Genomic DNA, 25,760 nt, shown 5'->3' with positions numbered 1-25,760 from the left:
TTCTGTCCTAGGAGAGTTTACTGGCCACCTGCTTGGTGATAGGGGGTACCCATGTCTACCCTATTTGCTCACCCCTTACCCTGCCCCTGAACCGGGCCCACAGCAGCGTTATAATCTGGCCCATTGCAGGACACGGGCCAGAGTTGAAATGACCATCGGAATGCTCAAGGCCCGGTTCCAGTGCCTTCGTAGACTCAGGGTCACCCCAGAAAGGGCATGTGACATCATTGTGGCATGTGTGATCCTACACAACATTGCCACGATTAGAGGTGAACACTGTCCAGCTGAACCAGACATCAGCAGTGATCCACACGATGAACATCCTGACCCACCCACGAACGTACAGGATGGAAGAGCAGTCAGAGACACCATATGCCACAACCATTTCCTGTGACCCGTCACCCCAACATGTTACATGACAAATACACAGATACTGTGGTCAACTGGCTTTATTGGTCACCCTGTATGTCCTGTACACAAAGTATAAATGCGTATATTAGTATGTTGTACAAACACTGACATGATTCGTCCATCTATGATCACTCCACCCACCCTTAACTGTTGTTCCAGCAGTACAATCTCCAGCTTCGACTTTTGGATCTGCAGCTGGAGGTGCACCATTTCCATGTCGCACTTCTGTATCTTCCTGGCCAGATATGTCTTATACAGCTGCTTTACAGGGAGCTATTGCAACAAAGGACATAGCATTGGCATCCATAGTACATGCCTACTTAGGTTGGTTGTAAATCAGTGCTGGACAACCCACTGTGGTAAGGTTTGTTGTAGGAGTGGCTGGACCCTCTTCCTCTTCATTTCCAGCATCACTCTGCCAGGGACATAGTAAGTCCATGGTGTCATCATAGTACCACATTGTAGTCAGTTGTTATATTTTCCACTGTACGCTGTATACCTCATAGTGTGGCTCTGTTGCGGCCTCCTCTGTAGCAGCTGTCACTGTTTCGTCATCATATGCCTGTGGTGGAGACATTTAACAACATTGCTGTTCTACTGTTGACACATGTAGTCTGTGGAGTATTACGAGTACTCACGACTGCATGTCGGTCTGGCTCAACAGGGGGCTGCACCAGATGCAGTACACCATCACCATCAACTGGAAGTATATGGGGTTCATACAGGTCACTCATGACTTATGTGGGCGCAAATGGCAATTACCAGACATACCAATCACCATACACCTCATTGTCAGTATGCTCTCAGAGACAACCGACACTGAGGGAAGGCAAAATCAGTAGGTGTCAGGGTGGAAACGCTTTTATGGGCTTTATGTTGCATTAAGGTTCATATGTTACTCTTATTGGGAAAAGTACGAAATGTACTACTCGCTCTGTCTCTGGGAACAGGGAGCTCACCCTGTGAGAGGTTAACACACACACACACATGTATGCAAAATTAAAGGACACTGCTATGCTCTTCATAAAGACGTACCACTGCAGCTCGGTGTGTGTGAGTCTCTCCCTGGGCCCTCACCCGTGCAGCACGTTAACAGTTTCCAAGTGTCTCAGTGTTGTTTATTCACCTGACTGTTTGATAACTGTCATTCTCTGACAGTAGGACAATAACTTCACTACGACATAGTTCATTTTGGTCAAGGTGACTGTGCAGAATGGATGTATGCACGCCATGTATTGTTTTGGATTTACCCCTTATGTAGGCACTTGTGTCTTGTGGGGTTATTGCCACAGAGGATGTCCCCGCAGAGATGCCTTCAGCCACAGGGCGCCCACTGTTTTGGCTGAGGGCCAACTGCTCAGCCTCTGTGAGTGGTGGTGGTGGAGGACCCCCACCTGTTTGTCGGGCCTCCGCTTTTTTTCTGTTGGCTGTGACGGCACACATTTGGGCATACAGAGTAGGCAAATGTGTACTTGTGATGTGCTCAGATAATTTCAATATGTGCTTACAGGAGGTATATTACTGTAGCCTCTAACTGCAATTGATTTACATTGGACACACAGACCAAGCACTATGGCTCATAATACAATTGCACCTTACCTGTTTGGACTATGTTTTTATACTTCATTTTTACTTGCTGCCAGGAACGTTTGGGGCCTGTTGGGTTGCACCTGCGCTCACATCACATCACAACATAAAATGTATGACATAGGCAATGAAATGACATATACTGAGATGACGTGTTAAATGGGTGGTGATCCCTAGATCAATGTTTAGATTAACACTCACGCATTGACTCTGTTGGTTATGTTTTGCCATGCATGCTCCCTTTCCTTTGCAGCTGCGGCTGTGTTACTTTTTTTCTGCATGATGTGCATGCTGTCGGCATATGCTGCCATCAGAATTTCCGCCTCAAGCGCTGTGAAATACGTCGACCGCGCCTTCTTTCCCTCCGTCTCCATGGTGACTCGCTTAATCTGTGCTCCACTAATCGGGGCTTTATGTATCCTCGTGCGCGCGCTTGACTTGGGGTTGTAGCAACTCCGCGTTGATTGAACTAATAGCTAGGTTTCATTTGACGTAGACGTGACGTCGACGTAAAGCGCGAAATTTGACTGGCGGTCGGAAGTGAAAAAGATAAGCGCAAAATCACAGACAGACAGTACGCAAAATGCCTATGTCCTGTTGTGTTTACGGATGCTCCAGTAGGTCGACCAGAGAAACTGATAAACGGTATTTTAGGGTACCAAAAATAGCCCAACGAAGAGGAGAAAAATGGAAAATTCTAACCGAAAAACGTAGGAAAAAATGGATTTTAAATTTACGTTTACAGTCGGGAGGAGCAGAGTCTGCCAATGCCCGTATCTGCAGCGACCACTTCGTCAGAGGTAATGTTATGTTTGCAAACGAACTTATTAGCATTAGGTTGTCGTTAAATTCTCGTTTACTTAGTGCTTTTAAGTTAGTAGTCTAATATTGACTTGATTGGGACTATAGGCTGCCCAAGTGCTTTGGATGACGAAGAGTCGGAGGACTGGGCTCCGACGGTCAATCTCGGCTACGAACGAAAACCCAGATCGGAATCAGTTCTCAAACGAGAGAAAAGAATGAAGCTTAAGGCAGAACAGCATCGATGTGCAGAGGCGATTTTGGATATGCAACAGACGGCTGAGAGCCCGGATTTGAGCCTAGTGACAGTGGAGAACCCCGAACTGCAGCTTCCAGCTGAGAATCCACAACCAGAAGACTTCAGTGTGAATGAGACATTCACTTATCCAGGTAAGATATTGTGCTGAGATGTAAAACAAACAAGAATCATGTCAAAGAGAAAAAGATGCCATTATCTGTAATGATTATGGTCCAAGTTACATATTACATGTTTGTGATTTTTTAATCACAGAGTAAATCCATACCATTTTATTCAGAAAAAAAGAAAAAGTGGCACTTATTACCGTCAGGCACACACCACAGGTTTTTGTACACTGCTATGGTTCTTATATTGCCAGATTCCAGACAGTCTCCTTTCACAGATAAGTAAAGATATCCGTAATGTAAGGTTTCTGTGGTGAGAAACATATAAATATATTTTTTGTTTAGACGCAACATGTTTTTTTGTTGATTAAAAAAAATAATTACATTAAATTAACATAGTGAATTAAACACATTACACCAGATTCTAATAGCCCACTAAAAAACTCCTACAGTGAAAATGAGTAAAAATTGAGGTTGCCTCTATTATGCTGATTATGCTCCCCCACTGTTATATTGCAGGCTGTGCGGATGCTGGATGCCAGACAGAGCTGACGATGGATGACATCGAGAAGATGGAGGATGTTTTGAGACAGAACACAGCAGAGCTGGTTGATCTTCGGAGCAAGGCTCTGGACACACAGTTCAGCCAGGAGGCTTTTGAAAAAAATGAAGACAAGACAAAGTTCTACACAGGGCTCCCCAACTTCTTAGTTTTAATTCAGATTTTTGAACTGTGCGAGCCCTATATCACCTCGGGACCTATGTCTTTGTTGTCCAAATTTGAACAATTCATACTAGTTTTGCTGAGGCTGAGACTAAATCTGCCCCTGAAAGATTTAGCTTTCAGGTTCAATATTTCTCTGTCCACTGCTTCTAGAGTTTGGCATAAAGTAATTGACATACTTCATAAAAGGTTAGAGTTCCTAATTGAGTGGCCAGAGCGACATGTTCTTCAAGCTACGATGCCACTGAGTTTCAGACAGGCATTTGGATGTAAAGTGGCTGTGATTGTTGATTGCTTTGAAGTCTTTATTGAGAGACCATCTAATCTTCTTGCACAAGCTCAAACTTGGTCCAACTACAAGCACCATCACACTGTAAAATTTTTGATTGGTGTTGCCCCCCAAGGCTACGTCACTTACATATCTTCTGCCTGGGGAGGGAGAGTTAGCGATAAGCAGATCACAATAGAGAGTGGCCTCCTAAAGAACTTGTTACCTGGAGATATTGTCCTTGCAGATCGTGGGTTCAATATTGGCGATAATGTGGGGTTTTACTGTGCTTCACTACAGACACCGGCATTCACTAAAGGGAGAAAACAGCTGTCAGCCTATGAAGTGGCAGAGACAAGGAAAATAGCCAATTTGCGTATCCATGTTGAGCGAGTCATAGATTTAGTCAGGAGGAAATATCAAATTCTGCAGAGCAGGGCTATGCCAATAGAGAACATGTCCACAAAGCCAGGTGAGACACATGCATTGATCGACAAGATTGGGGTAATTTGTTGTGCCTTATCAAATCTCTCCGAGTCTGTTGTCCCACTGGAGTAAGGGGGGTGGGTGGTAATCAATCAGTTAAAAAAAATTAAATGTCTTGTCACTGTCACGGCTCACAGAAGGGGGTGGAGAGGAAGAGTAGTGTCCAGTATCTGCTGCTTGGCTCTGGTGATAAGTAGAACAGGGTAGAGTAATAGTAGTACCTAAGTCCTGACTCCTGATTAGTCTGTAAATGTTTTCAAATGAAATATTTTTCTCCAACTGTCATATTGTGCTGGCAGTTTGTACAGTATTATACTGTGAGATGGATTGCAATCTATTTTGTTTATTTGTTTAAAAGTCTAATCTTGTAAATAAACCACCAATGTATTATTATGCTGCCTCAATAGCATTTAATCATTGTGTAGTGTTACACAACACTTAAATGACACAATTAAATGTACAATAAAATTAAATGACAATTTGTGCTCTAATGCTACGTCAGAGCAAATACAATAGCCAGAACTCATAATGACTACCATCAGGTCATAACAATATTCAAAATGTCATTATGTTGTCGTCCTTTTATCACATTACACATGTATGTTTGTAACTTGCTGTCCCAGTATTTCTGGGAGTATACTGTTTCTAAAAAAACACTCAACTTTAGGAATCGCATCATCCCAAAACTCAAGGTCAGGCAAAATCCTTTCAACAAATATGTCATTGCGGTTCCACACAACAAAGTCACAGTACTCTGCATTTGCAATGTGAAGCTGTGCCTGAATTTGGTAATAGTAGTCATGAGTTGGGTCCAGTGTGACATTATCCCCGTCACTGATGAGGCAGAAGCCCTTCTCCCCAGCACGCATGCGCAGGTTGACCGCATCTTTCTGAGAGTGTGGGCACTAAAATCACAGTGATGAGAACAACAATCAAGATTTATCTGATGAAACAGTGAAGAAGCAAAGATGATGGGTGTGGTCTGTGTTATCATAATCTCTCATTGCCCAAAACAAATGTCTATTTGACACAGACAATAAAGCCTCATCTTATCTTAATTGAACAATAGATTAGAAATTAGAAAAGGTATTTCCTGCATTTTTACTCAGTTCACTGATTCTTATGGAAAGATGTCACACCTATGGCCTTGACTACAACAGAGTCAATACCTTAAGCTCGCAGATGCCAGTTCCATGACAGTCACAAGTGACTATCCCATCAGGGGAGGACCCCATGTATGGCCACTTGGGGTTCAGCCAGAGACCGCTGTCCATACATGAGAAGCCTGCATGCTCCTGGCTCATAAGCTTCTCATATGCTCCTCTGGCTTGTGCTTCATGTTTGCATCCATAACTATAAACAGTACACATGCCAAACATGAAAAGGAAATTATTACTTAGTATTGGATGTGTAAAACAGTAAAGTGATGTATTATACAATATGCCATTACCCTAAACTATACTTAGTTCTTACCCTGTATAACCCTAGCCGTATAAGCCTATAACTAACCTCCATCTTCATAACACTTTTTTAGTTACAGTTATGGACAGTTTCATACCCCAAATCTTAACTCTGCCTTACCCTACATCAAACCCTAAATACCTTGTAGCAGCTGTGGTGAACCTATATGCCTCTGGATAGCATATGGCCTTGATCAAGCTCTTTGATGGTTGCTGGGGGTTGGTCTTAAGAACTTGAGCTGCAGTGTCTCTGGTGTTCTGTACTCAGGCACAGTTTTAGGAAGCATGCTAGACTGGGGGACAAATTCTTTGTGGTAAGGTTCCCTAGACATCAGTGCTGCACTCCTTGGACAGTTTTTGCTTAAACTCTCAAAAAACCTACAGTATGTCTCTGAATCTCTCTGCACTCTTGGGCATGGAAGTGATTTCCCAACCTTTTGTGTACTTGTGCAGCCATCAGTGGAACACTCAAGCTTTCGTTTTTTTGACTTTGCTGAAGAGAAGTCAATCAGAGTTACTGGTGTGGAGCAGGGAAATTAGATGACCAATTAGATGACATGAGGTTGTCTGAGCGAGGACACAATGTATTGCGACCTCTGGTGTTCCAGAGGTCGAGAGAGGGAGTGTGGAGCAGGGAAATTATTTTACTGCTATTGTTAAATAATCATCATTATTACCATTGCATTAATAATATAATCTGCAGTATGATCATTGCTTTAACAATGTAACAGATAGCTTTAAGATGGCCTTAAGATGTTTATGATGATGTTAATTTTGTATTTCAGATGCAGTTATAACTATTGTGTACACAATGCATATCTGTGCTTATTTGAGTTGATGTTCAGGTTCTTTAAAGGTCTTAAGCTTCACTGACGTGACTGTTCAGGTGATACATGCTGAGGGAAAACTAGAACATAGAAGGAATTGCAATACATGCTTACAAAACACTTATATATCAGGTCATTTCATATTAAGGTTTTAGTAGAGGTTCTTGGTTAAAACATTTATTTAGTAGAAGACATACACATAGTCTCAGTGAGCCTCTGGTCTAGTGAAAGGTCAGAAGTGCAACAGGTGAAGAGGTGACACAGAGAGCATGTGAGGTCGTGACACACACACATGAGTTAGATTTATTTAGAGGAGAGAGAGATTAGTCATGTCTCGGTAAAAGAGGAACCGTCCTTGTCTTCTCGGCAAGAAAGAGGAACTGAAAGGTTGACCGGAGGAATCGGCCATGAAAATAGAAGATGATCTTCTGGGTTAAAAGTCATTGTGGTGTTGATCTGATCTATGTATAAAATGTATCTGTGACGCATGAAGGGGCGTCAGTAAATCAAACCCTGATGCTATAAAATATCTGTTTATGCTTTGATTAAGTCGAAGATCAATTGCTGTCTGCGTACAGAGTTGTCTTCCCACACGTGTGTATTCATTAAAAATCATTGTTTGACCAAGAGCTTCTGGACCATGGGTGGTTTGTACTCTCCTTCCTCAATTTTGAACCTTAACATTGGGCAAGCAGGAATCTGGAAAAATTAAGCCAAAGAAGATCATTAAAATTTAAAAAGCTCTTTTCCAAAACGCTATATATTCGTTTTCAAAAATATTCGAAATTGAACAGTGATGGCAGTGGAGTGAGTATGTGTGTTTTAGGCTGGGTATAGTGGTTGGTTGGCAGTGAAGTGTGTGTGTGTGTGTGTGTTGGGTTGGGTGGGGATGGAGGTGCCATGTGCTGGGTATAAAAGGAGTGGAAAGTAAGCAGTTCCATGTTGATGAAAATGTGGTGTGAGGAGTTGTGAGTATTGAGGAATGCATGAGAAATGTGAATATATAAAGTGCTGCAGTCAGGTGTGTGTGTGCGCAGAAAACAAGTGCTAGGGTGTTGAGGCATGCATGAGAAGGGTGTGATATACAGTATACGGTTCTGCAGTCATGGTTATGTTAGTCATGAAAAAGGAAATGGCTTTTAAATGCTGTTATAGCGTTTTGGAATAGAACTCTTCATTTATTAAAGTACTGCCTTTTGTCTGACCCCTCACCTGCAACCTGCCCGGCTTGATTAGATCTACCAGGAGCTTGAAGCCCCCGGCGGTATAGCCTACAGGGTCATTGAGGCACTCAAGCTTCCCCACCACGACAAGGTAGCAGTATAGGGGAAGATATTTTATCCTACTGTCACATGAAGTCCCAATATAACATTCTTTATCCTACATTTTGCTTTTTGGCTTACCTTTTTAACATGAGATGGCATCAGCCACTTGCACTGCTCTGATGTGCATGTCGCTCTCATTTTCACCCCAGCTTCAACTGCAAAAAGAACAGCTCCAACGTGCGAGCATGATTCTGATAGTCTGGAAATAGAGCACATAATCTTTTTAACATGAAATGCAATATTTACAGTACATTTTGATGATGCATAGCTTACTAATACTAATGTGCAATGGCACTTTATTTGAAGTAACATGTTTATTCATTAACTCTTTCTCAACAGCCTATAGAGAAATCATTATCTAGGTGATGACATGACTGAATAGTTCTACCCTCTATCTGAAAAATGCATCTGAGTGTCATGAGGGATCTAAGGCAATCACACAAATTCTTAGCTGATGGATTCTTAGCTAAAAGAAAACACTCTCTCCCCACTACTACTGAAGTACACCTGCAAAATGCTAGCAGTGCCCTATGCGTATATGTGTGTGTGTGTGTGTGTGTTCTCATTGCAATAACATCCTACTTAATTAGGCTACTAACCCTGCCATACAATTGCAATGAGCTGCAATCACTTCTCCATCCTCCTTTGCAATTACCCAAGTCTTCAGAGGTGTCTCGTTAGACCGCTGAGAATGGTTTACCTTGAAACAAACAACTGTCACTCTAACGAAGTCCTAAGGATGTGGCATGTTTGTTGACGTTAAAGCCACTACCGCTAACTGTTAGCGTGTTTAAGATAAAGCAATATAAGAACAAACACTCACCCTTGCAAACACCAAACTGTATCCATCACGGAGACGTTTTGTTCCAAGGTTGTGGACCCACCCGCTGACAAAAAAATTGTACGCCTCCAGACTCTTGAAAGCTTTCATTTGCTGCCTAGTGTAGTAAGAAGTCTGGAGGACCAAGTAGTTGGTGATATCCACAGCCTCGATAGTAGGCAAATCCTTTACTTCTGTGGTGTATTCGGACATTTTCAAAGAATACGGATCACGTCCGATATATTTTTTAACTATCTGTTTATATCTCTCCCGAGAAACGGGGTCTAAAGTTGCACAATAGCTGCTCTCCTGACTCTCCACAGTGTCCTCCATGTTTACTTCCGCCCTCCACTCAAAAATCGCGCTGCCTCCGCACGTCATCAGAACCACGTGACCGCAACCCAACTATTGTTATCAGCCTTTCTGAAACCGAATATTCCGAGTTGGACAGTTCGGGGTTACTCAACCGTGAGTATCGTTTTTCACTCGGGGTTTTCTAAACCGGCTTCCTGAAATAGGGCCCAGGGGTCTGTTTCAGAAAGCGGGTTTAGAAAACTCAGAGTTTTCGTTAACTCAGGGTATACTTACTCAGAGTTTGCACTAAACCGGCTTTCTGAAATAGGGCCCAGGCCTCAAGTGCCGGTGTCCTGCAGGTTTCAGATGTGTGTTGATCCAACACAGCTGATTTAAATGGCTAAATCACCACCTCAACATGTCCTGATGTCCTCCAGATGCCTGGTAATGAACTAATCATTTGATTCAGGTGTGTTGACCCAGGGTGATATCTAAAACCTGCAGGGCACCAGCACCTGAGGCCTGGAGTTGCCTACCCCCGTTCTAATGTCATATAAGCAAAACAGTCTTATATACCAATGATAAACCCTTCAATGTATATTAAGCTTTTTAAGCTTAGTGTTTGCTTTTTCTATTGTGTGTGTGTGTGTGTGTGTGTGTGTGTGTGTGTGTGTGTGTGTGTGTGTGTGCACGCATGCGCGCGCCAAGGTGGTTTGTAAGGACATTTTGCAAGAAGACATCAGCCGATGTCCTCAAATTCATGGAAAGAAAAATTGATTGGAGGGTGCTTATACTTATATAGTTGTCAAAAGCCTAAATTCTAAGTTTCAGTGAAAACAAAAAAAAGTCCTTACTATTCACAATTACTCAACTTTTGTGTATAATCTGTGTAGGATTAGGTACCCATTGTTATAGTTTTTGTTAAAAATTGTGTGTTTCACAACATGACCATAGATAAATCCTTACAACTCCTTAAAACACCACTTTCAGTGATACTAAGATGACTAAACTACTTGATCAAGCACTTAATAGATACTGTAGTTATGGTTTATTCACTCTTGACTGTTTGATGGTTAATTTTTAAACATTTATTTTATAATATTTTGCTCTTAGAATCCTTTATATTATAAACATTGTCGTGATTGTGTGTTTTTGTGTACTGTGTGATTATCTCCACTCTCTGGAGAGCATTCCTTTGTTAAAGAGGCAGTCTAAATTATTATAACTCATGGAACAATGCACCTGTGATTAATCTATTCATCAGTGAGGACTTCTTAAGAGTTGGCTTCCTCCTCTCTGGTACCAGAATGTCTTCTTAGACTGCAATATTTCACAACCGCATGTTTAGTTTCTCATAAGTGTAGAATAATAAGTATCTAGTATTACTTAGATGCTCTTTGCTTTAGCGTGTAGCTTGCAGCCTTCCTCTTCATGTGCTAGAAACATATTTGCCCCTCTATCCAGTGCTCCCTTGTGACCTTTCCCAATGCCTCCCATGCTATCCCATATGGAAAAGAAATAGAAAAAACTTATAAAAGACTTGCATCAGATGTGGCCTACTTCATATAGTGAATCATATAAGGCTTATATGATTTACCCATGAAAGTGGCCACTTTCATATATTGTTTTAGTAAGTATCCAAAACATACAAGTTTCATTTATATAATTTTTCAAGGGATCTTATATCTGTTTTCACTCTTGTATGCTTTTCATACAAGTTTCACACAAGACAGATACAAGCTGTATAAGATTTATATATATCTTTTCCATATGGGATGGCTTTTTGACACTGTTTTACTCACAGGAGATTACAGTCATGTGAAAGAGAAAATAGAAAGTGAGCCATTGGAGTCACTATCCATGGTGTAAGTACAAAGATCCATCTGTCATGGCCCTGGGTCTTTTGACCTAATGTTTTGGGTTTTGTGCGTTTTTGGCATTCTGTATTATGCTACGTCCACCTGTTATTCCAAAGGTTTATTCTATGGTCCCTGGGTTATTCTGTTTAGTTTTGTTTATTGGATTCTGTATAGCCGTGAGACCAGTTTTCCCGTGCTTCACTCGTGTACGTTAGTTTGAAGAGGAAAAAGAACTCCACGGGACTCCGATGTTAGAAGATGTAACAAAAAATTTATTCCACAGTTTGCTGATCTTACAGGAGTGGTCAGGTTTAACTTATCCTCAACAAAAAAAAACCTACTACGGTAGGAAAACCTCTTTTTCTCTCTCTCCCCCCACCCACACGCGCTCATTTGCATAAATCTGTGATGCCCGGATTTTAACTATAAACACAAGCCTTTAAGGCACATGTATTCACGGTACTACATAACCAAGCCAACACAGCAATAAAATAATTTTAGTTCCACCATAAACATGCATTTACTTGTTAAATTGTTATTTACACAAACAAGTTTAACAACAGCAAATATAAATACTAAAATATATGAACTATATTAACTCTGCTCCCACAGATTCCCTTCTTGGGTCTTGGCTCTTCCCCATGTCTGCTCTCTCCCTTGTGTTGCCTCGCTCCCTCTCATCCGTCTCTCCTCCACTCCCTTATCATGTTTCCTGTTTTATTGTGAAGGTCCTGTGTTTCCATGTTCATTCTGTTCAGTTTTGCTCCGCCTGTCTCGCTATGGTTATTCGTGTCAACTGTGTTCTAGTGATGGGTCGGTCGCGAACGAAATGGCTCTTAGAGCCGGTTCTTTGAAGTGAACGATGCGTTCTTATTGACAAAACAAAGGCAGAGTGTAGAGTCTACAAGAAAAGGATATCATATAGAGCCGGCTCCACAAACAGCATGCACAGGCACCTAAGAACTGTCCCCTCTTAACCCTTTAGAGCCGATCGGAGCGGGAACGCTCTGTTATGCGTAACTATTTTTAAATCCCAGTAGCACTGCAACCACGTAAGCTAGCGCAAAAATTTTTTTTGCATATGAAACCGGAGGAGTTGTACTTACATCTGATGCCATCAGCTTGTCCTAGGTCACGGTTTCCTTCCACATATAGCTTTGCAAAAACTGCATAAAAAGCGCTTGCAGGAACAAAAACATAATATTCCAGAAACACGCTTTACCGATCCGATCAGCTGTCCATAACACTTCCTACGTTGGAATAGACGTCAGCGCGAACTTTTGCATTTCCGCCATTACCTGGCCGAAACCGGAAGTGACGTCATTTTCGCGGAAATGTAGTCTTTTTTGCGATCAGGGCCTCAGGGCCTATACTGCTCTTTTTAAAAGTTATCTTTGACTTTATGACTTTGTGTCGTTTCTGGGATGCTTAGGACTCATATTGCACTGCTGGAAATAGTTTATTTTGATGCATATGCTGCTTTTTTGCAAATTTGCAGTATAATATTTATTTTCGTTTTTCCTGCAGTGTATAAAAATTGGTGTATTTCAAAAATAAAACTATGAAGACACTCAAAATAAATTTCCTGTGGTGGAAAAATATTTTGTGCAACTTTTTTGTATTTACAGTTTTGAGGGATAAGCCTCTTAAATTTCTCTAACTACAAATATATGTTAAAAAAATCAAAAACGATTTTCAATTTTTTTGTAGTTTATTGCACTTTTTTGCAATTTATGTAATTACTATGCACTTAATGAATACATATTATTAAAATCTGGGTTGTATTGATGTATAGCAACTTGAAATGCTCCCAAAAATGGCTCCACAGCATGTAAAAATATAATATAAGCTCTGGCGGACTTGGTTCTATGGTAGGTCTTAAAGGGTTAAGTGCAATGGGAAGATAAAACGCAGTCAGTTGAGTGTGATATGAATATTTCTAAATTCCAACCTTTACCTTAATTAAAGATCTGGGCGTTCTTTTCCCCCCCTTTTTTTCCCCATATTTTATTGTGCTGTGATTTGCAGTGTTTTGTGTTGTTTCACTTTAAATTTGTTTAAAAGGAAAAAGCTGAAAATTTAAAAGTTGAAATGTATGAAATGTGAACAGTTGGTTTTTGTATTTTATAATTTATGTATTACATTTTATGTGGAGTGAATAAATAAAACTATATTTACAGTGGCCCCTAGAGACAAAGCACGTACAAACTCCAAAACACAACGGAAGTGCTCCAGGATGCTAGGGGCCGTGTTGGCTTTTGTTACCTAGTGGCTACACAAGCCAGGAAGGACCAACAATCGGGTTGGGTGTGTGGTAGTAGGTAGTAACAGGTAAATTAATTTTTTATATATATATATATATATATATATATATATATATATATATATATATATATATATATATGTATATGTATATAAAATCCTCCTGAGACCCAGGAAAAAAAAGTATTTTGATTTTTTTTAATATAAATCAAGTATTGGTTTGGTAAAAAAAAAAAAAAAAAAAAAAAAAAAAAAAACACATTGCAAAAACAATTTTGTTTTTAACAGATTTTATTTAAATTTTACAACATGTGCACTCCAGTGCACGAGGGGAGTTCATTGATCACGAATGTGAAACTAACAAAATTCAAGAGCTGATTAAAAAAAATTAAATGCTGCACTGAAATCTTTGTAAGCAGGATTTTAAAACATATTTACATAAAAACATCACAAAACAGTAGATCATGGGTCAACTCAGAAGTCACTGACATTTCACTGGCTGTAGGCCATTCGTCTAGGAACAACTGATTGCACTGGTTTTTTGTTTTTTTTTAATTTCACAAACGTCCATTCATTTATGATATCTAAGAAAGCACTGTGATTTTTTGGATACACAGAGGAACATTTGGTACTTCACACATCTCACATATGTTTTACTGTTGCACCCAAGCATTCTGCACCTGAAAGGCCTTGGGCTGTTAACCATTTCAGGCAAGTGGAGTGCACCATATTTTCTTACACTCTCATCTGGTTGGGGCTTCCTTTTCTTGATTTCTGGAGAGAACTCTTCATCACTGGTATTATCCAGGTCTTGTTCCCATGTTTGTCCCTTGTTTATCAGTTCTTCGGCCAAGAGGAGCTTGAACTCCAGGTACTGTGTATTCTTTTCAGCTTGTTCCATGGCCTTGCTGTCTTGTCGATATTGAAGCCATGAGTTGGTGATGGCCAGATCAATGAAATGAAGTATGGTGCGAACAGTCCACTTCTTGGTCCGGCTAGATCTTCTGTAGAACCTGAGCATGCGATCACATAGGTCAACCCCTCCCATGTTGATATTATATTCTGCAACCACTGCAGGTCTTGGGACTTGGATTTGTCTCTGTTCTTTCTTTGACCATCTGGAACAGGTATCCTGGGGCTCAATTCCATGAGCAGTTGATGCCATGACAACAGGCTTGTTGTCCATCCACTTGGTGACTGCTATTTCATCAGGTCTCCGTACAATCATTTCTGACGAACCTCTTGGTTTTGAGCTCAGGATGTTGTCAGCAGTGAAGTGGCACTCTTTTGGGATTCGATTCTTTTGAATTGTTCCTGTACCTAGAAGGCCCCTTTCTTTAAGAGCATCCAGAAGACTGATGGTGGTAAAATACCGGTCAAAGTAGACTAGTGATCCTCTAGGAAGTGTCTCTGTTAAACGCAGGACTGCATTTCCACTTATCCCCATCTGTTGGACTTGAGTGAAGGTGTTCTTTCCCATGTAGGTTTCAAAATCAAGCACTAAACCACCTGGACTTGCAAGAACAAACACTTTTAACCCTGTTGGATTTGGCTTCCCAGGTACAAACTGACGAACTGGACAACGGCCAGTGAATGGAACGATCAGTTCATCAATACAGACCTTTGTTGGCCTGGGCAGATTGAGGCAACCTTGGAGGACCCTCTTTAGAACGGGTCTGACTTTCCACAGGGGATCCTTTTTCTTTTCGCTTTCTGGCACACTGAGATCGTCAACCACTTTCAGCGAGGACCTGATCTTGTAGAAACGATCACGTGTCATGGAATCAGCTATAATTGCGACTCTTGTTTTGGCAGCCCAGTACATTCTAATTCTCGGATATCCAAGGCATGCCATGTACACAGAGATTCCTAAAAAGGTATTGATCTCCTCTGGTGTTGTGTTTAAACTACACCCTGAATCCCGTACCATACGCTGGTTGGTGAAGAAGGACAAGTCCTGAATTAGTTTTTTATCAATGTACTGCTGGAAATACTGCTGTGGGCTCCAATCATTACGTGTCATTAGTGTGCCATCATCTCGAATTCTGCATTCTTCCAACACAGGCATGAACCTAAGATAAAGAAAAATTACTTAGCAAAACAAAAGTCAGAAAAATTATTTATACTCAAATATCCGATATAGTTCACTTAAAACACTTTTACACTATCTTTACAAGTTAAATTAATTTACTGTAAAGCATTTCTGTATGTTACTGGTACTTTTGTACTCAAAATCAAAAATTCCAGATTCTCCTACATGTTGGTTTTGGACCAGATAGGACGACGGCAGATTTCAGCTGGCCCTGTGTCTTTCTCCATTACATCTGGCCCTGCATCTTGGTCATCTTTGTCTGGTCCCTCATCTGCGTTCTCACCCTCTCCTGTCTGGCTCACATGACTCTCATCTTCTGAAAGATCTATGTCTGAATTTCCCTCAATGATTCTGTTAAGAATTCTCTCTGCCTCTGTCAAAGAGCTGTCTACTAGAAAAATGTGAAATAAATATAAGTACAAAGTCCCGACGTGCACTAGAGTACACATTAATAAATTAGTCATTTGCTCTGTGAAATTAAATAAGCTTAGTTCTGAAAACTTCCTCAAATTACTTACTAGATGTTTATTTTTGGAAATTTATAAAAATATGAGTTGCAAAAATACTTTAAATGTAAATATCATGCTTACCTTTCCTTCTTCCATAAAATGTGCTTGTAGGGATGCCAGCCATTTTGAAAAGGAGGGAAAAGGATAGTTGGCAAGGCCACACCCCCACACATGTGACATCATTTTAAAGGTACACTTGTCCGCTCTAAGAAACAACAGGACTTAGCAGAGTGGCATGTAGAGTATGAGAGATACAAGCCAAAACTAAATGTGTACTACAGTGCACAAAAATGAACTGCTGGGTCTCAGGAGGATATATATATATATATACACACACACACACACACACACACACACACACATACACAGCCCCGTCCACCAGGGCATGAAGCAGGTATGGAGGAGATCAAAACTCCAGACATCCAGAGGCCCTCAGAACATAAGAGACCAAGGAAGACCAACAGAGGGGCAGCCGCGCCACTATCCCAGAAAGAGCTGACGAGAGTCCCAGATGAGGGGTCACTCAGCAGCCGCGGAGCAGAAGCCAGGGGGAGTTGCAGTGATGTGCCCATGAGCATCGCCGGCAGCCAGCTGTGCCAGAGTGACCGAAGTGGCCCGAGCGAGCTCCAGGCTCCGATAAGCAGCCACCAAGGAGTGAGCCGGTGTGTACCTGGACGCCCAACCCCGGACACAAAGAACCGCACTGAGGGCGTCTGCCACTGGTAGGGGAAGTGGTGGGGGAGATAGGCCTCCATACCTTGGAGGACCTGGGATGTTCCCAGAGAGGTGGCGTCTGATACCCGACCTGACATATGGACACAGACAAACAGGCACACACATATACAAACATCCATTCCCACCCTCATGCTCTCATATGCAATTACTCAACACTCACCCAACGTGGAGACAGACATAGAGAGACACTGTACACACAATCACACTCCCCAAGCGTGCTCTAAGCCCCGGGTCTAGGTATCCTTGCCCCTGGAGGGGGAAACTGCACCCAGACCCAGGTGGTGTTACCCTTTTCCCTGGGGTGGGGAGAAACAGACCTCCCCGACTCCACAGCAGCAGGGAGGCCCCACATTCCAGATCCCAGTCGGACGGCCAACTTCTTCTTCTAGCCCCCCCGCTCTGCCCCTCTTGTTAAATCATCAATTAACAGTTTCTGTAAAGCTGAGTTCAGTTTCACTAGCCACACTCAGACCTGATTATTACAGACCTGCTGAATGAAGAAATCCCTTAAACAGAACCTGTCTGACAAAGTGAAGTAGGCTAAAAAATTTCAAAAAGCCAACGCATTACTTCACAATCTAAAGAAACAATATGAGAAACAAAGTCATTGACATCTGTCCATTTGGGAAAGGTTACAAAGACATTTCCATTGCTTTGGGACTGCAGAGAGTCATTATCCACAAATGGAGAAGACTTAAAACAGTGCTGAACCTTCCCAGGAGCAGCCTGCCTACCAAAATTACTCTGAGAGCGCACTGCAGACTCATCCAGGAGGTCACAAGAGATGCAGCCAGAACAGCATCTAAAGAACTGCAGGCCTCACTTGTCTCAGTTAAGATCAGAGTTCATGATTCAACAATAAGAAAAAGACTGGGCAAAAATGGCATCCATGGGAGAGGTCCAAGGAAAAAACTACTATTGACCAAAAAGCACACATTTGCCAAAAAACATCTTAATGATCCCGAAGACTTTTGGGAAAATATTCTGTTGACTGACAAGACAAAAGATGAACATTTTGGAAGGTTTGAATCCAGTTAATCCAGTTACATCTGGTATCAAACTAACACAACATTTCATAAAAAGAACATTATAGCAACAGTCACACATGGTGGTGGTATGTGATGATCTGGAACTGCTTTGCTTCACGACGCCTTGCTGTAATTGATGACTTCTGCTCTCTACCAGAAAATCCTGAAGGAGAATGGCCGGCAATCAGTTCATGAACTGAACATGAACTCATGAAGTTCAAGAGCACTTGGGTTATACAACAGGATAATGATCTGAAACACATCAGCAAGTCCACCTTTGACTGGTTAAAAACCCTCAAAATGAAACCAAAATAAAGGTTTTGGATGGGCAGGTGACACTACCATCATTCATTGCATTTCAGATGGAGACGAGTCTGCTTACAGAGCAGAGGTGAGAGCCCTGACATGGTGTCAGGAAAACAACCTACTGCTCAATATCTTCAAGACCAAAAAGCTCATCATGGACTACAGAAGACTGCAGAATGGAGGGCACACCCCTATTCACATTGAGGGGACAGAGGTGGAGAGAGTATGTTGCTTCAGGTTCCTCGGGATCAACATCAGTGATCTGAACTGGTCAACCGCGTGCATGTGACATTAGCTCTTCATTCCTTAGTGGCTGAGGAAGTTCAGCATGGACTCTAGAATACTCACCAACTTCTACCAATGAACTATCAAGAGTATTCTGTCTGGCTGTATCACAACCTGATATGGCAGTTGTAATGCTCTTGACTGCAAAGCTCTAAAGAGAGTGGTCAGATCAATCACAAGATATTGCCATGTCTTAACTGCAACCATCCAGGACCTCTACAGACAGCACTGTAGATCAACAGGTCCCCTCTGATCCCAGCTATACACTCTTCATGCTTCTGCCGTTGAATAGGCAGTACAGGAGCATTCAGACTCACATGAGCAGATTCAGTGTCAGTTTCTACCCGCAAGCCATCAGGCTACGAGTAAGTGCAGTTTTCCTCACTGTCCTCTACTTCAGATTCCTGCATGGCAGATAATGAAGATGCTGCAGACGCACCTAAATGTTCTTGGTTGAGCCTCCGGTTGGTTGTCACCAGCTACAGGTCAACAGCTGGCTTTGGGTCAAATGTCTCTGTGGTCTACCTTGACAGATGAATGTGCATCATGGTTGAGAGTTGAGCATTTGTCAGACGAGATCTGTGTGCAAATGTGCACAAGGGAGTCTGACTGGAGCAAGTTGCCGGACTTTTGGTACAACGCCATTGTACATAACCACGTTGGCAGCAACCCCGTCTGTGCACACAGTGACCAACTTTGTTGTCCAGTCATCCAGTCCTGTGTTCTCGAAAAGCCTCACAAGTCTGTCTGTTATGGCCTGCGCAGTTCGGTCAGCACCCAGTTCAATCAGTCCAAGAAAGTCCGATGTAAACTCTCTGTTGCTAGACACAGACACAATGTAAACAATTTCCTGCTTAGCTTTTGTGATGCCCTCAGATCCATCAAAAAGCATCCCCCAAAATTCGGCAGACTGTACTTTGGCTCGTAACTCCCCACTGGTGGTGTGAGCGATGCTCTGCATGATCTGTGTGCCCCCTTCATGTGAATTAGACGCACATCCGACATTTACTCCTAGCCGCTTCAATAATGGAGTATCCTCGGAATATGAAGACATAGGGCGTGCATGCTTAGCTTTATGGAAGGTGAGGAGAAAAATATTAAACAGAGCTTGCCGCTGTTCTTCATTTTTTTTTCTTGTCTTGCTGTCTGTTAAGTGGGCGACTGGACATTTCTTCACAGCTAGCTTGTTTATTAGCAATGACTTGTGCCACATTCACATGTTCCTTATGTCATGGCGAATGGGGTGTGGAGGAATTAAATGAGGATCCAAGCACAGGCACTTGTAGATGTGAAGGAGGTTTATTGAATAAATAAAGCACAAGGTGGAAATGGCAAAATGGAATCAAAACTAATCTATATTGGGACCAACTAAACTACTGAACAGCAAACATAAACACGAACATGAAGGAAGGTGAGCAGATGAACCTGAAGGCAGCTGGGCGGCAGACTGAACTGCGGAGATGATTGTGGTGGAGGTGTAACAGGTGGTGGAGTGGCTGACCGAACAGAGGGTTGTGACGGAAAAATAAGTTCAGAAACAACTGTTTCAGTGAGGTTTCCCTCTTTCCCTGAATGAACCAATGCAGGGGAAGAAACAGGCAACAGAGTGAACACAATTGCTAACACTTAGTGTGGGCTCAGAAGTGACAGTCTTTGAGGCGATGGTCATGGGTGATGCAGAAAATCCATCATTATTCTTAGTGGAAACATAAAAAAATAGCCCCAGAATAAACAATTACAGAGCCAGAAGAAACAGAAAATGTGTCCTTTTCACTCACCACAGCTGGCTGCTTTAACATCCTCAAATCTGGCTGTGGGGTGACGCGAACGTCGCTTCCTCCTTGGAGATGGCTCCGACGGGCCGGTTAACTCCACGTCCCGCAGTTCAGACCGCACATCCTCCTTTGAGGCAAGCGGTAGCGGCGGGGGGTGGAGAAGATGAAGTTCGTGGAGAATGAAATCCTGAACGAGCGGGTGCAGTGAGTCCAATAGTCAGGAGTGACTGGAAATGAGTTGCTGTAGCCTGGCTTCCACAGCGCTGAGAAATCCCTCTCCCTCATGCTCCAGCCATAGGTTGACCAACCGTGAAGCAGAGTCAATTATGACCTCCTGAAGCTCCTTGGGTGGGGCGAATGCTGCTGGATCCATAATGTGGCTGGTCTGTACTGTCATGGCGAATGGGATGAGACATGTGGAGGAATTAAATGATCCAAGCGCAGGCACTCGTAGATGTGAAGGAGGTTTATTGAAAAAAAATAAAGCACAAGGTGGAAATGGCAAAACGGAACCAAAACGAATCTATACTGTTAGCATGGTGATTGAGGACTCCCAACCATTTAGCATTGTGGAGGACAAAGGATTCAAAAGATTTGTTAAATCATTCAATCCTAGCTATGTTCTCCCCACTAAAAAGGTCATAAAAGCAGTGAAAATTTAGTTTTTACAGAATAAAATGTGAACAGGCAGGACTGTGTAGCTACCCTACACACTGCTTCACAGCCACGTCGTACTTTTAAACAAAATATTTTTTCTTACCTTTAGGCCCTGAAAGTCATGGTGGAGGCCAGGTACCAGAAGATGAAGGAGAAAGCTAAGGCTAGCATTGAGAAGGCAGCAGCTGTGAGTCTGACATCAGATATGTGGACCTCCATCAACACAGAGGCCTATCTTGCAGTCACCTGCCATTTTGTTGATGAGTCCAACACATTAAACACCGTTGTTTTAGGAGTGCAATATTTTCCTAATGCACACACTGCAGAAAATATTGCACAAGTGAAAGGCTCACTCATGACAGAATGGGCAATTACTGACAAAGTTACATGCCTAGTAACAGATGGGGCTGCCAATATCAGAATCAGAATACTTTATTGATCCCTGGGGGAAATTATTTTTTGTTACAGTGCTCCATTTTAAACCAACATTAAGACAAGACAGACAATACGCTAACTAAGAATAGTACAATATATACATATATATACATACATACATACATAAGTCACTTATAAATAAATATTTGGAAAAGAAACATGTGTAGTTGTAGCAGCAAACAGTGTGTTAAGTGGATGCATTGTACAGGGAGATGGCCACAGGCAGGAATGATTTCCTGTGTCGTTCAGTGGTGCTTTTCGGTAATCTCAGTCTCTCACTGAACGAGCTCCTGTGACTGACCAACATGTCATGGAGTGGGTGGGAGGTGTTATCCAACATTGTCTTTATCTTGGACAGCATCCGCCTCTCCGACACCACCTTGAGGGAGTCCAGCTCCATCCCCACAACATTGCTGGCCTTACGGATCAGTTTATTAAGTCTGTTGGCATCTGCGACCCTCAGCCTGCTCCCCCAGCATGCAACAGCATAGAGGATCGCACTGGCCACAACAGACTCATAGAAAATCCTCAGCATTTTCTGGCAGATGTTGAAGGACCTCAGTCGCCTCAAAAAATAGAGACGACTCTGGCCCTTCCTGTAAAGTGCTGTGGTGTTTTTAGCCCAGTCCAGTTTATTGTCAATGTGTACTCCAAGGTATTTATAGTCCTCCACAATGTCAACACTGACCCCCTGGATTGAAACAGGGGTCAAGTGTTTCCTGGTCTTCCTGAAGTCCACGATCAGTTCCTTGGTCTTTGCCACGTTGAGCTGCAGATGATTCTGCTCACACCACGTGACAAAGGAGTCGACCACAGCCCGGTACTCTGTCTCATCATCCCTGCTGATGCATCCAACCACCGCAGAGTCATCAGAAAACTTCTGAAGATGGCAGGTCTCTGTGCAGTGGCTGAAGTCTGTGGTGTAGAGGGTGAAGAGGAAGGGGGAGAGGACAGTCCCCTGTGGTGCCCCTGTGTTGCTAATCACCTTGTCAGACACACACTGTGGGAGACGTACATATTGTGGTCTTCCTGTCAGGTAATCAACAATCCAGGACACCAGAGAAGCATCCACAATATGGGGGCTTGTGCAAGGGAGCTACGACTCAAACATGCCATATGCATAGCTCACACCCTGAACTTAGTGGTGAAGAAGGCCCTTGACCAGACCCCTGAGCTCTCTGACATCTGAGCCAAGTCCAGGAAGATCGTGGGATATTTCAGGAGCAGTACCACTGCAAAGGTAAGTTCTTAAGTGGCTTAATTACAGTTTCTTTAATGCTACTCAAGTGTATAGTTCTGCTCCCTTGACAATCTAATGTATGCTTTTTTAATTGTATTTTGTAAGGAGAGGCTTTCAGTGGTGCAGGAACAACTAAGGAAGCCTCAACTCAAACTAATACAGGAGGTGGAAACCCGCTGGAACAGCACTTGTAATATGCTGCAAAGACTGTTCGAGCAAAGGGAGCCAGTGGGTGCTGCTTTGGCAAGTCTCACAACAGACATCCCACCTATTTCATCTGAGGAATTTGGTATAATTTCAGAGTGAATAGAATAATCCTTTAATTGTCCCACAAGGGGAGATTTGGGTATAACAGCAGCAAGAAAACACATATACAAACAAACAGTACACAAGACACAGAACATACACAATTTTTACATATTTACATGAAGGACAATGGTTACCAAAAACTGAGTACCATACTGTTGTTAAATTAAATAAAATTAAATACAGATAAGAGGCAACCCTGGTTATAGTGTGAATCGGTTGATAAAATAGTGCAAGATACAGCGCTGATGTAAACATCTATGTTTGTTGGGAGCAGTTCTGATTGTACAGTCTGACAGCTGCAGGGAGGTAGGACCTGCGGAAACGCGTGTCTGGTTGTCCTAGCACCATTTAACGATGCAACCACTGAGCTCTCTCAGGAAAAAAAAAAAAAAAAAAAAGAGTGTCTGGGTCAAAGGTCATACCTTTACTCACTATGCTTGTTCATTGCCTCAATGAACAAATGGAGAAATCACCATCCATTGGGTCTTCTCTGGCTCAGAAGCTGAGGATGCTATTGAGAGAGAAGCTGGATAAAATACAAACCATGAGCATTATGTTCCTTGCAACACTGCTGGACCCAAGGTTCAGAAAACTCAGCCCTGCAAGAGCTAGCGAAGCAGAAAAAAGACTGAAAGCCGAATGTTCTTCTGTAATGAGGGCCTCCACCACCTCCTCTTCCTCCGCACTACCACCACAGCCATCAACGTCACAAACTGTTGAGGCTGTTTCCCACGGTACTATTGTTATTGCATTTGAGTTGCATTTATATAAACTGATTGTTGGGTTTTCCTCTGTATCTATTATTGTACGATCTACTGTACAATATAAAGCGCCTTGAGGCTACTGCTGTTGTGATTTGGCGCTATATAAATAACAATTAATTGAAAATTGAATTGTTAGTATCACATAAAAACTCTCCTTATTGTTTAGGTAACAACCTGTGCCGTCGCCTGGATGAAAGTGTCAGGCAGACACAGACACAAAATGTAACAGCAGATGCGAATATTGAGGTCCAACGGTACATGATGGAGCCAAATATTGGAAGGCTGGAGGACCCCTTAAATACTGGGAGAGACAAAAATATGTCTATCCTCACTTATATAAGTTAGCACTGACATACCTGTGTACCCCTGCCTCATCTGTGCCCTGTGAGCAAATGTTTTCAAAAGCAGGGGAAATATTGTCCAAAAAAAAGAAATCGCCTACAACCTGCCACAGTGGATAAACTGTTGTTTTTAAATAAAAACCAATGATGTGTCCCCTAAACACTAATCACTGTCAATACCTCAACATTACAAAAGCACAACCACTGTCCATACCTCAACCACACCTCACAGTAAATGATCATTTCCATTTTAAGCATTTCCAAATAATCTCCACCTGGAGATTACACACAGGTGGGGAACACAGCTGGAAGTAATTGACGAGATGAGACAAGAGAAGCTAAACTGAATACACTCACATAAGACACGGACCTTCACAATAAAACAGGAAACAAGAAGCATCTACACAAAGACCCAGACTAGACACTATACTAAACCTACAGGAATCACGAGGGCACCAGAACGAAACCTACATTAAACATGAGACACAAAACCTAAAAACAAATCCCTTAACAAGAATAAACAGAAACATAGAATTCTACTAATAATCAACAAAGCACAAGAATCAGAATACAATCCAAAATGAAACCAAAACATAAGAACTCAAAATGCTGGGTCAAAATGACCCAGAACCGTGACACCTTACTTTTTTCATGTTTGTCAAATAAAGGATGGTTAAAATTCTTTGAGCCTTTAAAAAACACACCTGCTAGATGTGGATGGGTGTGGCAAATCTTGCACCACATTTCAGTGTGCTCATTGTTAGCTTCAAGCCACGGCACATCTTGGAGCCACTTTTCTCTGGCTCCAGTTGGTGTTTCTTAGCTAGTGGCGGCACACCAAAGAAGCTGCTTAATGTCTGTTGTTTTTTGGACATTTAGCTGGTGACAAGCAACAAATGTAAGGTTAAATGAGACAGTCAAGTACGCAAAGTGTCACTACGCATTCCTAATTTTTGTCACGCATGCATACCTGCGTACCAGTCATATGCACCCCTGTCTATAACACACAGCCAAACAACTACTCACTCAATAACCACTATCAAATTATCATATCTATTCAACCTAACATGTGCGAATGCTGTTTGTTGATTACAGTTCAGCGTTTAACACAATAGTGCCCTGCAGACTGTTCACAAAGCTGAGGGATCTGGGACTTAACAGCCGTCTGTGTGCATGGGTGTTGGACTTCCTCACTGGCAGAACTCAGGTGGTGAGGGTGGGCAGGTGCTTCTCCAACAGCATCACCATCAACACAGGAGCACCTCAGGGATGTGTCCTCTCGCCACTGCTCTACTCTCTCTACACTTCAGACTGTGTGGCCACCCATGGCTCCAACACCATTGTGAAGTTTGCTGACGACACAGTGGTGTTGGGTGCCATCTCCAACAACGATGAGGCGGCCTACATGGATGAAGTGAAGAATCTGGCATCGTGGTGCCAGGACAACCACCTCCAGCTGAACGTCAGCAAGACCAAGGAGCTGGTGGTGGACTTCAGAAGGGGTCAGCACAGAGACTACAAGCCCATTATCATCAATGGAGCTCCAGTGGAGAGGGTGCAGTCCTTCAAGTATCTTGGTGTCCACATCTCCTCAGACCTGACATGGGCTGCCCACATTCAGGTCCAGACCAAAAAGGCTAGGTAGCGCCTGTATCACCTACGACAACTGAGGAAGTTCAGGGTCTCTCCAAAGATCCTCAGGATTTTCTATACAGGCGCTGTGGAGAGCATCCTCACACAGAACATGACATCGTGGTTTGGGAACAGCTGTGTGAAGGACCAAAAAGCTCTCCAGAG

At 42.5% G+C, this 25,760-nt stretch overlaps 3 protein-coding genes across 7 annotated transcripts; 1 reads left to right on the top strand and 2 right to left on the bottom strand.

Annotated features, from left to right (window-relative positions):
• The first annotated feature begins 2,454 nt into the window (after positions 1-2,454).
• Positions 2,455-5,033, top strand: LOC309717532 (uncharacterized protein). Its single transcript, XM_082552188.1, has 2 exons — positions 2,455-3,189; positions 3,682-5,033. The coding sequence occupies exons 1-2, from the start codon at positions 3,018-3,020 to the stop codon at positions 4,710-4,712; spliced, it is 1,203 nt and encodes a 400-aa protein (XP_082408314.1). The 5' UTR covers positions 2,455-3,017; the 3' UTR covers positions 4,713-5,033.
• A 797-nt stretch (positions 5,034-5,830) lies between these two features.
• LOC309716819 (uncharacterized protein) lies at positions 5,831-9,705 on the bottom strand. Of its 4 annotated transcripts, none has more exons than XR_014279521.1 (5): positions 9,076-9,705; positions 8,852-8,952; positions 8,331-8,451; positions 6,243-7,626; positions 5,831-5,993 (listed from the first exon to the last, which is right to left on the bottom strand). XR_014279521.1 is itself a non-coding variant. In XM_082550879.1 (4 exons), the coding sequence occupies exons 1-4, from the start codon at positions 9,451-9,453 to the stop codon at positions 7,540-7,542; spliced, it is 687 nt and encodes a 228-aa protein (XP_082407005.1). In that variant the 5' UTR covers positions 9,454-9,705; the 3' UTR covers positions 5,831-7,539. The 4 variants fall into 4 exon arrangements, 2 of the variants coding, with proteins under 2 accessions (XP_082407005.1, XP_082407006.1); XR_014279522.1 differs by having other exon boundaries at positions 6,535-7,626; XM_082550879.1 differs by having other exon boundaries at positions 5,831-7,626.
• Positions 9,706-13,837: 4,132 nt separating this feature from the next.
• LOC309717527 (piggyBac transposable element-derived protein 3-like) lies at positions 13,838-23,316 on the bottom strand. Of its 2 annotated transcripts, XM_082552176.1 has the most exons (4): positions 23,281-23,316; positions 16,170-16,293; positions 15,745-15,970; positions 13,838-15,559 (listed from the first exon to the last, which is right to left on the bottom strand). In XM_082552176.1, the coding sequence occupies exons 2-4, from the start codon at positions 16,210-16,212 to the stop codon at positions 14,059-14,061; spliced, it is 1,770 nt and encodes a 589-aa protein (XP_082408302.1). In that variant the 5' UTR covers positions 16,213-16,293; positions 23,281-23,316; the 3' UTR covers positions 13,838-14,058. The 2 variants fall into 2 exon arrangements, with proteins under 2 accessions (XP_082408302.1, XP_082408303.1); XM_082552177.1 differs by lacking the exon at positions 15,745-15,970.
• Positions 23,317-25,760: the final 2,444 nt, after the last annotated feature.

The sequence above is a fragment of the Aulonocara stuartgranti genome, assembly GCF_965226115.1.
Source record: "Aulonocara stuartgranti genome assembly, chromosome: 11".
Taxonomy (NCBI): Eukaryota; Metazoa; Chordata; class Actinopteri; order Cichliformes; family Cichlidae; genus Aulonocara; species Aulonocara stuartgranti.
Note: the sequence above shows the minus strand (reverse complement) of the source record. Positions and strands in the feature narration are given on the sequence as shown.

Excerpts from the sequence above, each read along its gene's own strand:
- LOC309717532 (XM_082552188.1), top strand. The coding sequence starts at position 3,018 with ATGAAGCTTAAGGCAGAACAGCATCGATGTGCAGAGGCGATTTTGGAT. Across the intron at positions 3,190-3,681 it reads TGAGACATTCACTTATCCAG|GCTGTGCGGATGCTGGATGC; the intron begins GTAAGATATTGT and ends GTTATATTGCAG.
- LOC309716819 (XM_082550879.1), bottom strand. The coding sequence starts at position 9,453 with ATGACGTGCGGAGGCAGCGCGATTTTTGAGTGGAGGGCGGAAGTAAAC. Across the intron at positions 8,452-8,851 it reads CATTGCAATTGTATGGCAGG|ACTATCAGAATCATGCTCGC; the intron begins GTTAGTAGCCTA and ends CTCTATTTCCAG. Across the intron at positions 7,627-8,330 it reads TGCCATCTCATGTTAAAAAG|ATTCCTGCTTGCCCAATGTT; the intron begins GTAAGCCAAAAA and ends TAATTTTTCCAG.
- LOC309717527 (XM_082552176.1), bottom strand. The coding sequence starts at position 16,212 with ATGGCTGGCATCCCTACAAGCACATTTTATGGAAGAAGGAAAG. Across the intron at positions 15,971-16,169 it reads ATTTTATGGAAGAAGGAAAG|TAGACAGCTCTTTGACAGAG; the intron begins GTAAGCATGATA and ends ACATTTTTCTAG. Across the intron at positions 15,560-15,744 it reads ATCTGGTCCAAAACCAACAT|GTTCATGCCTGTGTTGGAAG; the intron begins GTAGGAGAATCT and ends TCTTTATCTTAG.